At 40.5% G+C, this 17,673-nt stretch overlaps 1 protein-coding gene across 1 annotated transcript in view; it reads right to left on the bottom strand.

Moving 5' to 3' along the window:
• Positions 1 to 17,673, bottom strand: part of LOC137893460 (MAM domain-containing glycosylphosphatidylinositol anchor protein 1) — a 108,035-nt gene that overhangs the window by 65,285 nt on the left and 25,077 nt on the right. Inside the window, exon 2 of the mRNA XM_068738875.1 lies at positions 8,766 to 8,905. Coding sequence (XP_068594976.1) covers positions 8,766 to 8,905 — 140 coding nt within the window. The remainder of the gene's footprint in view (positions 1 to 8,765; positions 8,906 to 17,673) is intronic.

Raw genomic sequence — 17,673 nt, 5'->3', positions numbered from 1 at the left:
ATAAAGGGGATATTGTGTCTAATGCAGATAACGTCCAGGTGGCAGAGGAGGCTGTATCTGCCCATGACACCAGCTTCTTAAAATCATCACCTACGCTTTCTTTCTCTGACCTCTTTCTGTCTCTGTACCTTTTTCTGCTCTCTTCCTTTAATAGATGTGTGACGATGCTCTATTTTATTCCTCTCCCGATGGCTTGGTCTGAATATCTCTCTCTGTCGTTTTTCTTCCCTTCATCTTATCCCTGTCTGGATGGATTTCAGTTCCCTTCCTTTTTTCCCTCACTTCTCACTCCAGCCCAAACAAAATACACTTGTTATCTGATTGTGTCACAATTTACTTCCATTTAAAGACATTTAAAAGTCACACACAAAGGAAATCACGTATGAAGGTGAAGATGCATTTGTTGAGTCAGAGCCTTCGGTAATAATAGCTTTTACATTTGGTTAGAAGTGTAAAGTGAAGAGAAGGTTTGGGATCCCAAGAGACCCGGCTTGACGGGAAATGTTGCAGCTTTTCTTCACCGTTTCTGTATTCAGCCAGGAAGCCACATACCGGTACTGTCTAGGACACAGATGTTTCAACGGGAAAAAGGAAAGAGTGCAGGGAAAGAAGGAACACCCCTGTATGAATGTTGCAGTAGGAAGTGAGGGAGCACTGTGGTTGGGTTTTTTATGGGCTGGTGCTATTAGATCCTATTCAATCTGTGGTTTACAAAGAATGCACTAAAATACAGACCAGGGCCCTGTGTGCTAGTAAATTTTCCATTAGTGGTATTTTGCGTGATCAATATCCTCAATAAATCCCTCCAACTGAGCATTTGTCTTAATTTTTTTTACGTTCTTTGCATTAAAAGAACCACTAACAGCAACAACTTGTCCTTAATATAATAAGTTTATGCTGACATAAAATGAGCTGAACACGTTGCGCTCTTTCATACAAATAGACTTGAAGGCGTGCTGCAAATTGAAGCCTGGTATTTAATTAATTTTGGGAGCACATTGAACTTCACCAGGTATTATTGTATTGCCTTATCTTTGAATTTTGTGTATCTTGCATGATTGCATCACACCAACGAAATTAAGGCAGTGACTCAGTTAATGGATTTAGATGAGACACATTTTGGCACAATTAGCAGCATCAGTTGTAGTGGCATTCTGGATCCAATCTTGATGAAATTTGGTGGTGAGATGGGTGTCTTCACCCTACATGATTTATATGCATCGGTCTATAATTACCCGAGAAATTTAGGAGCAAATCAGGAGGAAGGAGACCCATCAGGATGGTTTAATCTTTTTACAAAAAATTAAACCATCCTGGTTGTCTTGCTTGACATTAGAAATGCTTAACTTTACTGCAGCTGTTTAGGCAGTCAAAAGGTTTGAATCCTATATAAACCTTTGTGAATATTACATTCCCATTAATAGTTTGCTTGATTTGACAATTTGTATGGCTCTTTTCTTTATATACCACCAGCGGAGGCAGTGCTACAGGGCTTTATCCATCCGAATGGCTCACTTACTGTGAATAAGCTTAAGGTGGTAATCCTGTTATCTGGGAATTCTGCTTGGCTCAGACTCAGACCCCCACACACACAGTTACACAAGCAACCACCTAAAAACCCAAGGTGTTGAAAACATACAGTAGAAGATGTGCAGAAAATCTGTAGCTAATTACTCTGCGTCACTGAGAAGAGAGAAGGAAGGATTGAAGGATTCTAAAGGAGAGGAAGAACACCTGGGTCATTAAATGAATAAGAAACCAGAGTGAGTAATATTCAAAATTCCATATATCCTCACCTGCATATAAAGAATATTTAGACAACTATTTGGAGAGGTCATTGGCAGTTAAGTAAGAACAAGGAGGAAGAGGAACATGGACATTTATTAAACATGACCTGTTTAGACTGTTTAAGTGATCAATACTCCAGGAAATTGGGAGGACTACTTTAAGCCGCTTCAATAATCTCTTTTCCATATCATTTAATGCAGCTCGTGTGAATAAGCCTGAGCAACAGCTGCCATCATTCTGTTTTTTATTGCTTACAACACATCCCGCTACTCAGTGCATCACACAGTTCAATAAAACCGACTCGCTGATATTGAACATGCAATCCCCCCCTGCCCCCCCCCCCCCCCCCCCGGTCATATAATACAGGAGCTTTCTTCCTGCCTTTGTAACTTGATGAAGACTGTGATTAAGACACAGGAAGCAGAGGCATCATCAGCATTTAAGTAAAAAGCCATGATCCTTTAAAAAAAATATGTACCACAGTTTAAGCTTCATTAATCATGAAGTTACTAACACAGATCTGCATCACTGCTAACGTTAGACTGTAAGCTTGGATAATGTGTGCAGTATGACAATTCAGTTATGAGCCTCAGTCTAGAGTGTTCCGATACTAAATGCACTCTGCACATGTGTGTGTTAGTTTCGATGAGCAATCAATATTTACCAGAAGGAATGGAATGGGATAGCAGAATTTGCGCTGCCTATTTTTTTGTGTGTGTCCACGATTAGGGAAGATGACGTCAGCAGCATGAAGGCAGCCAGGACACAGAGATTAAAACATGAGGGAAAGAGGAACTCAAGAAAGGCCTGACAGTGTGTATAGCATTGAACAAGGATTACTGATATAATATATACTGGAAAACCAAAGCAAGAGAATTCCAGCTACTTTTTCTCTGCATCCCTGCGCCTGCAGCTTGTGTGTATGGTTGGTCTGTGTGATCTGCCCATCTTCCATCAAACCACAACACTCCCCAACTGACAGTTAACGGCAGACCATGGTGAATAACGGTGCCTGAAATCTCTGTATAACATAGCAATGTGCAGTGGTAGTGTTCTGTTTCCACCACAAAGCTCTGTGTGAATGCGATGGCAGTCGTTCACACAAAGGCTAATCCAGCTGCACAGAGTGAGACGGCTTCTCAGAAACTCTGAACTAATTATAAAAAACGCTGATAAAACATGACTCACGATTATGAGATACTTTCCATAACATGTACCGATGCACTGTTACACAAGCAAACACCAAGTTCCACACTAATAGCAGTATCACCAGCCAAAGAGTTCTATTGAACTGATAAAGGTTGTTGGCCTTTAGAGCATAAGGGAGTACCAGAGACCGTTTGATCTATACTTTATCTGAGTCACAATTAACCACCAATTTCAGAAATGTTTGCATCTTTTAAAAGCACAGACATCTCAGAGTTCAGGTTTATGACAAGACCACAATGGCAACAGTGATGTAGCATAAAGATTTGCAGCCGTGTATGCAGCTTTACATTTTTAATGCATTTATGAGCAAACCAGAACAAACAACTAAATCAACAAGCTAACTCGTGGATGGTCTCCACATACTTTACGTGACACAGGATTTGAATGTCTCATCACACTCCCTGTCACTCCCTAATAAATGAAGTACTGCTTGCAGTAGTTTAACTTTTCCGATGCTGCTAACATGTTTTGCATCAGCAGTAATGAATGATTGTAGTAAATACTAATACTGGTCCAGGTGCTCCAACTATGGCCCCAGCAGCACAAGCAGCATTATTAATCTGCACCACACTGGGTGCCTTTTCCGTTCTGCTGCTAGGAGCTATTTTTGACTCTGAATTGTCCTTTACTGCTCAGGTGACTGAAGTGGTGCAATCCTGCTTTGCTCATCTGAGACCGCTAACCAAATCAGGTCACTCCTCTACTCTGCACATTTAGAAAAGGTCATCCACATTTTCCCTTCTTCGAGACATGAGTATTGCAATGCTCTTTATTTTGACGAAGCAGCCAAAGCTAAAACACTGGCATGCTTTTAGCGTGTACTAAAATAAATAACTACATCATCCAACATATTATTATCCATCCATCCACTTCAGCTTTCCTGTTTGCAGGTCACGTGTCTGCTGGAGCCCATACATTTGGTCTGCTTTTTCTCATTCTGCTTAGTCACATTTTTCTTGAGGGGCATCAGAGAAAGTTGAAGGTTGTTTTCACTATTTTTCCCTCATCTAAGATTTCCACGTCAACAGACAAATACGTTCTTTATATTTTACTACATTAATCTGCCTCATCGCCTTTATCATGTCTATGTCACATATTTACTGCCCCCACTATTCTATTTCCATTTTGCCAGGAGGATGAAAAGCACTTCACCTGAAACTTCAGCATGTCTAGCTGTCACCTGGCTCACAGCCTTCATCCTATTTGAGTGTTCGTCATTTTTCCATACTCTTTATCCAACCATCCTGTTAGGGGTCAGGCAGTGACCTTGTATATCTCTAGGTCATGTTCCCGCTGAGTGCCTGTGCAGCCTTGTGCCGCCACCCGATCAGCCTTGCTTTCAGTCTCACTATCGATCGCATTCCACTCTCCCCTCAAGGACGGAAATCCAAACCCATATTCCAGACCGCAGCCCGCGTCGCTCACCATTCCTCCCTCCTCCTTCCCTCCTTATTTTCTCTGCCACTCCACTTTTCTCTTCTATGGCTCTCTCCACCTTTTTTCTCTTTTATAGTATGCATCACACACACATGCACACACACAAGTCTCAAGGTTGCAATGACCAGAAGACCCATGAATAAATAATAAGGAGGTAGGAATCACTTTCAGAAAAACCATTTACTCTCCTATTGTGTTCTTGAAGAAGTGATTGTGTGTGTGTGTGTGTGTTTGTGTGTGTAACAAGGAAAGCTTTGTGGGCAAAAGACAGTACTTTGCTAAAGCTCTGCTGTCACTGGAGTGAACTTGAGCATTCTTACAAGCACCTTCTGTGTGACCTCTAACACTAACGTTTCATTTTGTGTCTCCTTTATTTCTGCAAGGAGTCAAATAATTCATATGTTTGACTGGAGAACAGCATGCGAGATACTAATTGCAGATTGTTGGATGGTTTGTAGACACTTTCTACCGTACACGTATCCTTACATAAACTTACACATAATAGCTATTCCTTTGAAAGGCTTTGTGTTCTTGACAGCATCCTTCTTTTTGAGAATTGTACATATCGTCGATGCACTCCACCCGTATCTGGCGTGCCAAATCACTTATGCGGACACCATGGTCATGTTGATCGATAATTGAATGCTTCATCTCCATCGTCATCATGGGGTTTTTCTTCTCACTGCCATTGTTACCAGTCGCTATCTTTGGACCAATTACTGATGAGGAATACGCACAGATACAGCCAAAATCATGTACATAATGAGAACGCAACATGGGAGAAGTGCAGGAGATGAGAGTATGGAAGGTGGTGAATAACTGAACTGATCAAGTGAGGCGCGCTTGGAGCGCTCGCAGCACTCTGGTTGCTCGTGCCTCAAATTAATGCTCGTATCCCAAAAATATTGTTGGCAAAATATTTGTCTGAAAGAGAGCCTGAACAAAAAGAGAAAAACCATTTGATGAAAGATCTCTGACAAACACAGAGAGTAAGACAAAATGAAAGAAAGAAAGAGACAAAGAAGGAAAAACAGAAATTATTAGATTTCTCTCTCCTTTTATTTTATTTTAGATTAGAGCAATAACTCCTTTTCCAATCCTGTGAAACACAGGCCAAGAAAACAATTCCTCCTGATAAAGGGGAGGGTAAATCCTCAATCAGACACATTCAAAGAGGACCAGCGCAGCTATTTATTGGGCTGGACTCACTTGGCTATTCCGGATCCTCCTCCTGAGTGAGGTGAGGACAGAGTGAGCGGGTGGATGGTAAAGTCTTCATCATCTCAGAATGGAAATTTGCAGATTAAAATTTCCAAGCAAAATGTTCCTTGCATCAAAAAAGTAATTAAAAGAGTGGAAAAGTCTTTCCTGGTAATAGACCTTGACTAAAACTGGAAAAAAAGAGAGAGAAAGGAATCCATTGCCATTCAGAACTCATACATCATAAGCAGACCCATCAAATGGGACATCTCCCCCAGCCACTTTTCAAACAGACAAATACAGAGATAATTAATTTTGTCTGAGACCGTTCTCTCAATAAAATTATCTCAAAGGATCTGGAGATTTGTCTCTGTCTGAACGACACACTATTACAAGATCCAGAGCCAGCGAGTTCAGCAGTTTGAAAGGGGGCCGAAATCAGCTGTCAGTCTAGTGTTTTGACATTGAGCAATAGCCCCTCAGATAATGATTTAGGGTTGTCTCTATTCCGAATGTGCAGCAAAAAGAACACTCGACAAACAAACAAAACAACAACAAACAGGTAAACCTTCATGATGTTACATTATTGTTAATAATCACAATAAATACAGCAGTGAAAAACATCAGTAAAGACCTTGAGCACTTTGTATGTAAAGAAGAGGAGGTATATAAATCTATAAGGGTAGATGAAGGAGAGCTGGGGTGGTATGGATCAAGTTATCAATACAGCCAACGGAGTGCAGTGGAAACTCTGTAAGCCCAAAGGGAGCAAAAACCGAATTCTGCAGTTTGCTACTCAAGCAGAACACACTGGGACAGAGGTCAGCGCACTCGCTGTTTACACACACTCTGTTCTAATTCCTTCCGAGATACCCTTACAGGCTTAGAGGATGAATGTAACCTCTGTTTGACTCTGGTTTTTTGGGAACAATCTTAATAATAATAATAATAATAATAATAATAGCAATTCATTTTATTGCACCTTTCATGACACCTAAGGACACCTTACATTAAAAGCAAACATCAAGTATGAAACACAATGAAGTCAGAGTAAATAGGCCCATCTAAAAAGAAAGGTTTTGAGACGAGATTTTAATCTCTGTGTGTTAGTGCTAGTATCAAATCTGCAGATGAGTCTATTTTCCCAAGAGCATTTTTTTTTTTTTTAAACAATTCAGGGATACATGGAATTTTATTTTTATTGGGGATCTAAAATTGTGGTACACCTAAAAGATTTCCCCTGTTCACTTAACCATAGTTTTTATATCCAAGGACATGAAGCCTTTGGACTCTTCTATGTCTATCTTTGTTTTTATATCTATTTTTTGTCTGTGTCTGGCTTTGGTGCTGTGTCTACATGCACAATATCTCCCAGACAGGCACACATTCATAATCAGGCAGCCAATGTCTGTTTGCCAGAGGCAGCGTAAGTCTTGCTTGTACACGCGCTATATGTACATTTTACATTCTGACAATGTGACCAATGTGATCATTATTCAAAATACACTCCCACCTCCGACCTGGAGAACAAGCAATCACTGACACAATTTCCTACATCTATAAACAGCTCCAGGGGAATGAACTTGTGTAGTGTTTGTTTTTCAGGCTTTGTTTCGACAATGATTAACATTCCACTCAACTAAAAGTTTTTTTTTTAAGTTTGCATGTATTTGTTTTAGAGCGTTGAATATGAAAATGTGATGCACATGTCTGTGTTACTACCCATACTGCATTCATAAAGTGGATGAAAGCAGAATCAAGACAATTTGGAAAAGTGAGGACATTTTGCGAGAGAGAGGGCGGGAGAGAGAGAGAGAGTTAAGTTAAGTTAAGTTTGTCATCGTAATTAGATCTTTCACTTACACACAACTTAATAATTTTGCAGAAACAGTTACTTAGAGCTACACAAGTCAAGTCGCACACACACGCACACACCTAGAAGAAAACAAGTCCTAAACACAGGCAATGTTTTATTCATGTTGATGTAATGCCAATGGACATGCACCTGTGAGAAACACTGCTTTTCTCACCTCACACCCTCCCACACGAATACACACTATGTTTCTGCAATCCCCCCCAGTTTATTTTGCATCTCTCTCTGTGAGCTCACACACACGGACCCTGGTCCAAAGTGTTTTGCTGGAGGTCAACCAAGTACCCCAGATGTGTCCAGAGTTGGCTGAATCTACTGCTGTGCCTGTGCTTGTTTGAACATATGACTACCTGAGCATTTATATGAGCTGGTTCTTTCTGCAAAGCTACATATATATATATACATAATATATCAAATATTGTGAATGTGTAAGTGAAGACACATTAGACTCACGCCACCAAGCCAACTAATATCAATGTCCACACAAAGATGCCAAAGCAGGCCATACTTGTGTCACTGACAGGGAAATGGTAAAGGATATTGTGTGTTTCAGCACAAATATAAGCATGGTGACATTATAAATACTCACTAATGCCTCTTGGATGTATAATTTATATTCTACGGTAGCCAGGGCTGGGTCTGTTTGGTAACTGATGGTAATTATAGAATGTGTCACCGTTGCCTTCAGTCATGTTTTGTCCCAATGTGCTGGTGTGAAAACGAGCACACTGTGCAAACAATGTGAGATTTTGGCAGATTTATGGAAGTGTTCATGCATTATGTCAGCCTCAGCAGTATGATACGACCTTGGGCTTTCCTATGTTTATATCAGCAAAATAAAGACAGAGATATTACAATATAGCAAGAGGTCTGCAAACTGGAAATTATAGAAGATGGAATTGGGTGTGATCATGACTCATTGATGAGACTATTGCCAAGAAGCGCACTGGATTTTGATTAGCGGGAAGATGGATAGCACGCATCATACATTTTAGATAACATTTTTATTAAGAATAAAAAAAATCGACCTATCATTTTCATATTACTATTATTCTACTTTTCTTTTAATCCATCCAGCCAAGAGTTGCAATTTTGAAATAGCTTGATTATAGCATATTCTATTGTCGACATATTTTGGTAAACACAATTGTGTCTCTGGTGTGTCCTCGGGCTCAGCTCACTCAGTGAAAGTCTTTGTGGATCACAGGAGGGGCATCAACATACTTGAAAACATTGTGCAGATTGTTTGAGCGCTTACCTGCGGTCGCGGGTGTCCTTTAACAATGCACTGAAGCACGAGTGTGTCTCCTTCTTGGATTGTGTAGATTCTCTCACTGATGTTATCATCCTTGACATTGCACGCTGCACCTGAGTGTACGATCTGGGCGTTGGCTTGAGCTGAGTGATCACATGGACACACACACAAACATGCACACATCCAGGTGTAGGCATTCAGCCATGTGAATATTGACACACACACACACACACACAAAAGGAGAGAAACCACATCGCACAGTTAGTATCATCTCTGCAGCACAAATAAAGGGAATTGCATTGTGTTTGAATCTGTAATTCTGGTGCATGTATCATTGAGTAAGAAAAATAAACATATCTTATCTTTATTTATAGAGTTTTATGTATGTCAGGCATTCATTATAACATTTTAAAATTCGAATCCCATTAAAAATGCGGAAGGATTATTCACTATGGGACACTGCTTTTTTGTGTAGCTGTATGTGCAGTTACAAAAAGTGAAGTGCAAAATAGGGTTACTGAAGTATTGGCAGTAATTTGTGTCTAACTATACAATACCAGCTTTGAGGCATGTCAGATATAGTGAGATGAATGCTGGTGAATCGTATTGCTAGTATGGGAAAGTGATGTTGGAGGAGACGACATCAACTTGAATCATCCATCAGCACCACTGTCATGTTTTGACATCTGCTGCAGCATCGCCACTGCGATACATATCAAAAATCCTCAAAACGCTGCAGCTTGAGAAGCAGATTGCAGACATGAAATAGCTGTTTTATTTTTTTTTGCTTAAACAGTGAATGTTATTGTAGTTTTGCCAGTTCATGTTGTAGATTATTTGGAGTGATTGAATAAAGAAACATGGGTCAAAGGAATGGTCACGTTGCAGAGTTTAGTTCATTCCTCTGAAAGTCTAAATCAACAGTCAGTAGAATGCCAAATATTTCAGCGCATTTTCTCAGTGACCTCAGAGGATTTACACAAAGAGAACACCTGAGAACCAATTATTAGGTAATAAGATTTATTGTGTGACAATGTACGCATCTTGTCTCAAATTATTGTTTTGATTTAAATATTTGAAACTAATGCTCAGTGCTGCTTTGCAGCACTAAAGAAAAGTACCTGCTGTAACAGAATTACAGAAACAGCAGATGACAGAGGCTGATAGACGTTTGCAGTAGCAACGAGTACAACATTTGGCTTGCTCTGGGTCGACCTATTAGGAGGGATAGCTTTAATGCATATTGCCTCACATGGCTTTGCCTCCTCTATGAATAGGTGAGACAAGAGGAAGCAGGGAACAGCGCAATAAAAACAGCTGGAGAGGAGGAAAAGTACAGAGAAGGCATCACAATGACGTGATTAGCATTGATTCATGGGGAGAACATATCTTCACAGTGCTCTACAACTGTTATCATTGAAAAGACAGAAAGGAAGTGGGTAGGCTGTTCACCTTCAAATGCAACTCAAGCAGAAATAGCAATGAAGAGAGCATCATCAGACATCAAAATAAGTTCAAAATAAAGGTAGGCTCAGAATATTTTAATGAATGTTCCCTTATATGGAACATGTTGGAACAACTTATTGCTTGAAGGTATTGGACAGAGCCAATGTGCCCGTTTATCTGTTCATGAAATGTCCACTTTACCACAAATAATTCATCTCATTCACGAAAGAGTAAAAAAGAGAAAAACCAAAGACTCGATCGAAAAAACAAACGTGTGGAGATTGAAAGCAACTTACACGAGATGAGCCAGAGGACTTCCAATCATTTAACAAAATAACACACACTTAATCAAAATTTTAATGAAATGGGTTATCTGAACGTACTCATTCGATCACACGCACACACAGGGAGCTGGGCAGTATAATTACATTCTTTATATGATGGACACTGAACAGATCCACTGGGGCAGTTTGGGGTTAAATGCCTTGCTGTAGGGGCATTGAGAACAGTTGCAGTGGTATTTAAGATCATGTCTTATTTGTATTCCATATCCACATTTTCCCAGCGTGCTGACTTTTGCCAAATAACTTTTTTAAATAACAACCTCTAGGCTAGATTCCCTGTTGCAAATCAATAAAATGTAACCCTTGAAAAAAATCTAAAAAAAAAAAAAAACAATATGCAGGGTAACAGCAAGAGATGTACTAATTCAGAAAATGTAGAGCGAATATAAATGGTTAATAATTATCTCCATATGGTATATTAGTGCATCTCCATTAGTTTGCTTCTCCAGAGAGGGAGTGAGGTCGGACAGAGTCGCTCCTCTGTCTGCTCTCGCCTCTGGCAGCTTGGCTGCTTCAGCTGTCTGATCAACTACAGAAAGGGAGGCTGGGAGAGAAGGCAAAAATAAAGGCAAGGGAGAGAAAATAGGGAGAGAATCAGGAAAGAGTGGCTGAGGATGAGGTTAAGAAAAAAAATGGAGTGGCAGGAAACAGAACAAAAAAAAAATACAGAACGAGGGAGGAGAGAGGACAAAAATGTGGAGAAATCAGCAAGGCTGAAGCAGAGACAAGTGGACAAGGAAAAGCCTCACAAAGAATGAGACTGAGAATAGAAAGTAGGGAGCACAATTCCATGGAATTGATCAGGTCCTTTAAAAGAGATCATTATATATATAGTATATATTATATATAGGCAATGAAATAGATGGCATTGATAATGAAAAGAGAAAGAAGGAGACAAATGTCATCGGCTAGGCTGAATACATATTGAGGAATAATGCTATAACCTTGACCCTAACCCCTTTGACTTTGACCATCAATCCATCCTTCCATCCAGCTATCATCTTGTGGATGAGACTACCTCAATCATCTCATCTACAGCTGCTTTATCCGCCTTGCAGGTCACGGGTGTTACTGGAGCCTATCCCATCTGACTACGGGCAAGAGGCAGGGACACCCTGCATGTGTTGAGAGCGCATTGCAGGGCCATGCGAAGACAGACAACCACTCACGCACACACTCACACCTACGGACAATTTAGTCTGATCAATTCACCTAAATTGTATGTTTTTGGAGGTGGGAGGAAGCTGGAGAAAACCCACAGACACGGGGAGATCATACCAACTCCACACAGATAGCAATCAAACCTAGAACCTTCTTACTGTGAGGCAACAGCGCTAACCGCTAGGCCACCGCACTTCCCTACCATCAGTCTAAAGACATATAATGATAATGCAATGATTTTCAGATTTGGGCTGTGATCCAGTTTTATATTATTATCAACAAAAACACAAGGAAGCAGAGCAGTGCAGGAATCAATGATCTAAATCAGGCCAGGGGCTGCAGCAGAGGGAAAATACAAAAGCCCTACGCCCTGAGGTCCATCGATTCAATGAAAGTGTGGCGCACAAACATCAGTCAAAGAACGCTGTTTGATGCTTTGACAGCAATCTATCTGACTGATGATTCATTTATCAAAACTGTTTGGGAAGCTGCTGAAGGAAAATGTTTTCCGTGCACTATTGGAAACTTTCTGAGACATTCAATGCACATTAGATGTAAGTGAAACATAAGTATTGGCAAATGCCTTGCCTGATTAATTGATTTGTCACCGCCTGCAATGTTTGTTGTTGTTGACAGGACAGGATATTTCTCACCAAAAATAATGATGAGGCAGGAGAGCTGGTGTCAGACCAAAGCGGCAGCTTGACAGAGTGCTGAGCAGTGCGTGCATGGTTAAGGCTGAAGAGTGAGTCCGCGCTTACATGCATGCGCTGCTCAATGTCAGTGTGTGTGTGTGTGTGTGTGTGTGCGTGTATGTGAGTGCATGTGCATGACTTCTATGTATTATGTTGTGCTGTATTTTGCCGGTGGAATCACAAGGAAGATCACGATTCCTGTTGAATATGAAGTCACGCAAAACAAGATTGAGTTACTATATGAGAACTGCTCACGCATGCTGATGTGATCCTTTCCCCATCATGACCAGAAAAGAAAAGAAAAGACGAGTGATGGGGGAGTGGGTTGCTTAGAGAAAAGTCACAGACTTTATCGATTAACTGCAAAAGAGGGACGTTTTCATTTGGCCCAAAGAAGGAATAATCGTACACACACAGACATAGAAACACACAGACACACAAAAACCTCATGACGGCAGCATTTTATCAGGATTCATCTGTGCAGACAGGATAGAGAAAGATCAAATGCTTGGTGCCATGACCTCGTCCTTTTCATTTTGGCTCGATTGGAACTTGAGATATAAAAACCTGTCTGGGACATTGATTTAACTTTTGACCTGACCGCGTAATGCCCATTACAAATGAAAGGACTAATCTTCAGTGACCTTTAAGGCGCTTTCAATCAACTGTAAATTGCTATTTCCTTGCATATCATATAAGCACAAGGAGAAGATACATAGATTTTTGACAAATTATTTCCTCAAATCCTATTCCGTGTTTAAAGTCGCTAAAATATTTCACTGTACCATTACACAGATGCAGCCTCCCTCACACATCTTCCATACCACATGCCTTTAAATGCTCTTGAAGTCAATGGCAAACATCCAAATCCAGACCAGCAAGCTACTATTTTTTTTGTATGTGTGTCCTCTAATTACATTCTGTTCTCTAGGTTATCTACATCTGAATACAGTCTCCCATTTAGACATCTTTCCTCCAGGCAGACAGACAAAGGTTAATAAAGAAATTAAGACTTGTAAATCGATGGTTCGAATCCCAGCTCTGACTGTCTGCATGCTAAAGTGTCCTTGGGCAAGACACTGAACCCCAAATTGATCCCAGTGGGTCTGGCAACACCTTGCATGGCAGCAAGCTGCCCACTGGAGTGTGAATGTGTGTGTGAATGGGTGAATGTGAGGCCTCATGTAAAGAGCTTTGAGCACCGCAAAGGTGAGGGAAAAAAGTGCTATATAAGTGCAGTCCATTTATAATTATAATAATCCCAATTTTCATGGACTGGGGTCCATGTAAAAAAAATTGTGACAGACAAAGTGAAAGAATGGAAACCGAACAAGAAAAGTAAAATCTTCTTCATTCACAGTTCAGTTCAGAGCTTTATTGTCCCTCAAGGGGAAATTTGGTTTGCAGCAGAGGTCAACAACAACAACAGTAACACAATCACAATGCACAGGACGACATGAAACATGAATCAAAAACAGTAAAAACAGCCTTAAAAAAGATCCATCTGTCCTATCTCACTACATCAAATAATCCCAATGTCTAGAAATTATGCATATGATAAATCCCTCACGTATATCTTATATATTGTTGTATGGACACATCGCTACAAATAATGAATGCTGCCTCTGCATCATCTCTACGTTTGCTTCTTGCCATATAAGTCGGTGTCCTGTGTTTTTCTTTCACTGTGAATTATCATTGATTTGACAGTTCCTATGATAACATTGCTGACTCCATAAAGCCAGAGTCAACAAGAGCCTTGATTTATATGCTTTATCCACACCGATGCAAGGCTTTTCCTGGATCGTGAAATTGGTGTGTCAGGGCTTGTTTGATGGTGCTTGATACATCCTGCGATGCCCAGCATACATACGCGTTAACGCTGTTTGTAAGTGAGTGAGCTTTTGTTTTTCGACACAATAGCTTAAAAGAGACTTTGAGATCAACAAAGATGTCAGATGAAAAAACACACTAGTAAAGGGGGATTATTGAAGAGCAGAGACTAGATTGGAAGAGCAGAGGAATAAATATAAAAAATGTCATGAAGAGTGAGAGAATAGAGAAATGGAAAAAAGGAGTGAGCGAGGGAGAGAGATAATAAAATCAGCTTCCTTGCAGCATTCCTAATAACCAAGGACAGTGAGTGTTCTCTTTGACATAAAGACGATTGGCAGGCACAGGGAATGCAATGTTTGAGTAGGACGTAAGATGAAAAGAAGAGCTCCACTTTGTTCAGCCAGTCTTTCTCAATGTCACAAGCACTCCCGCCACCATCGTCATTCCTATGTACGTGTGTTTAATGTGTACTAGCTGTGCTTATAATTGCAACTTTGCTTTCTGTAACTTCTCGAAGAAGAGAGTAGTTGGCGGCGGGAGAGATCCTCAGCGGCCCGATGATCACTCATCGAACATATTTCCGTTGTCGTACCGTACTAAATAAAGAATAAAGAACATACCATTAATGAAAGTGGTGTTGAAGTGTCTCTAAGTTTCCAAACCCCCTACTAATTATAAGAAATGCTAAATGCTGAGGTCTGCAGTCAGACAAAAAGGAATAATTTGATATATGGACTTTGTGATATGTAACAAAAGAAAAGAAAAGACAACAAGCCACAGGTTGGGAACATGAGTGGGTCTATTGTGAGCTGCAGGTCAATGTCAGACATGACTCCTTTCCTGCACAAGGGTGTGCTTGCAACACTTGAGGTTTACCAGGAAGAAAAGTTAAGGAAAATAGAGTGAGGGAAAGATCTAACAAAGAGATGAAAACACCTTAGATCTTTAGCAGAGATGGTGGAGGGGAGGAGAACGAGACCAAAGCATGTGATGGGGAGTAAGGGAAGGACGGAGAAGAGGAGAAAATAAAGAAATGTGTGTTTAGCATTCACTTTGGGTGAGCTCTATTCACAAAGCCTGTCACATCCAATGCACGCTGAGGTTAAAGAACACAACAGCAGTTTATTTCACAGAACCTGAGAGCATTTTAGGAGAATAACTTGAAGTTGAACTCCAACCAATTCTGCAAATGCATTTGCATCTGACAATCTTCACCTTAAAAATGATAAAGCATCCAATGAAACTTTATTGTACGTTAACGAAACTGATTATGCACGAAAACTGTGCTGCATTGCTGGATATGAATAACATTTTGGTTTGGAAGGTAGATTGCTTTCATGTCTCAAGAGCCACTCTGCAATGTTGACAGGCAGTTGCAGTGTTTAGAGGAATGCAGCATTAATCACCTTGTTCAACACAAATTGGTCCCAGAGCGTGTGGTTCAGGCAGCATAACGGCGCCAAAGCAAAAAGAAAAGAAAGATGACCACTGATCGCATTTTAGTCAGCACTTCCAAGCCCAAGTACTCATGGTGTTGTTCTCTAGGCTGGATTAATGGGGGTGGTTGCATCAAGAGGACATCCAGGTTATAACCTGTGTCAGATCAACAATGTGTTTGGAAAAATTCATTGTGGTGACACCTAATAAGGAAAAGAAGATGAAGACGAGCTGCATAGCGAGAGGCAAATATGACATATCCTTGTTCCTTTGGAGGGAAAGCTATGGAGATGATTAACTTTATATTATAGTATAGTACAAAATAAAATCTGTACAATCAAAATATTTTAGTTCATTTGTATGTGAACTACTAATCAGCTGAAGGCTGCTGTCGTTTACTATGTTGTCTCAGACAGGAAGTGGATGTGCTAAATAAAAAAGCTTCCTTGTCTACACACGCCTGTTGTTGACATGCCTTCCTCTTCGAATGAATGCAAAGTCGTATCCAAAAGTTTGACTGGTAAACTATATCATCATCACAAAGAGATTACTGATATTGAAGTAGTCAGTGGAGGAAACAAGATCCTCAATTTCCTCCAATTCTACAATGAACAATGCATCAGGGTGCAGTCAGAGTTTTAGCTGCACATATTGATATCTTGATTAGAGTTTAACAAAGTCATGCTCACAGCTAAGCACACACAAACACACCATTCTGAGTGGAGCACCGTGCTGCATGAAACAGCAGCGTTCTACTCAAGGGCCGCTAAACACATCATGCAGATTTCTTTGACTAATTAAAACAATGATGAGGACCACAGCTGAACAAATTCATTAACAAGATGTTTTTCTGTCCTATGTTCATCTAGTGATGTGACTTAAATGTTTCTCATTAGGCGCATAGGACATTACGCTTATATATACACATGAAAGAAAGAAATACATAAATAAATAAGAACCTCCTGCTGGACCGAAGGTGAATGTACAGCATTGCACGCACACACACTACTGGGTGTTGGCTTTGTTGTGTGCATAGCCCTCTTTTGTCATTCCTGTGAGACCTGGTTTGTAACAGCATACATAATATAACATACACAAGTAAAACGCTCATTAAAACCTTCACACAGAATACTAAAACTAATGTACAGGCAACACACAGCTGAGATGCTGTCATGAGATATTCAGCTCAGTAAGTGAATATGAATATTCACAAAACCGGAGGGGAAATTCCAGGATGCATCAGACTCATCCTCCAAGCTTTGCTTATAATCATGTGTCGTTCTATGGCACAACCCTAACTTCCATGCCGTTTCGGAAGAAATGCCTTCGCCTGATCCTCTCCAAGGACCTTCTATGAAGGTACATTCAAGATACCATTGAATGATCGAGTTTTTGCTCTCCATTCACTTTCATATGATTAAGAAAGAGAATATTTGAGGGCGGTAGCAAAACGCAAGATTAGAAGGAAGCAGTACAGATTCACAGGTCCTGCCTCCTCGTCGAAACTTTTGAAGTTAAGGGAAAAGGATTTTCACTTTCCACGTCATCATTCCTACTACCTCTGGGTCTCACAAAGTAATACGGGGATCTCATATGGCAAGAAAATATAATGAGAGCAAAGTGAAGAGAGAGGGGAGTGAGCAGCTACACAGGTGCAGCTAATGTTTTGCTCTTTTTCTTGTGTGTGTGCATGTGTGTGTGAGAGTGTGTGTTTTCTGCATTTGTGCGGCAAATGCCACACAAACCACCGTAGGTGTAACATATGGTTATTCTAGTCAACGCGCCTCTCTGGAGCAGGGTGAGCGTGATGAGGATAGACGGTGACGCATCTCTTTGCTCTCTAGTTGTGTTGATTACACCGTGATGGCGGGAAGAGGAGAGACAACAGTAAGTCACAATACAGAAACAAAACACCCAGACGACTGCGAGGAATATGAGCAGAGGAGAAAAGCACTGCATTTAGGAGGAAAGAGAGCAGTGAAGATAAGGAGG

The sequence above is a fragment of the Brachionichthys hirsutus genome, chromosome 1 (genome assembly GCF_040956055.1).
Source record: "Brachionichthys hirsutus isolate HB-005 chromosome 1, CSIRO-AGI_Bhir_v1, whole genome shotgun sequence".
Taxonomy (NCBI): domain Eukaryota; kingdom Metazoa; phylum Chordata; class Actinopteri; order Lophiiformes; family Brachionichthyidae; genus Brachionichthys; species Brachionichthys hirsutus.
The sequence above is the reverse complement of the archived record's forward strand: the minus strand, read 5'-3'. Positions and strand labels throughout refer to the sequence as shown.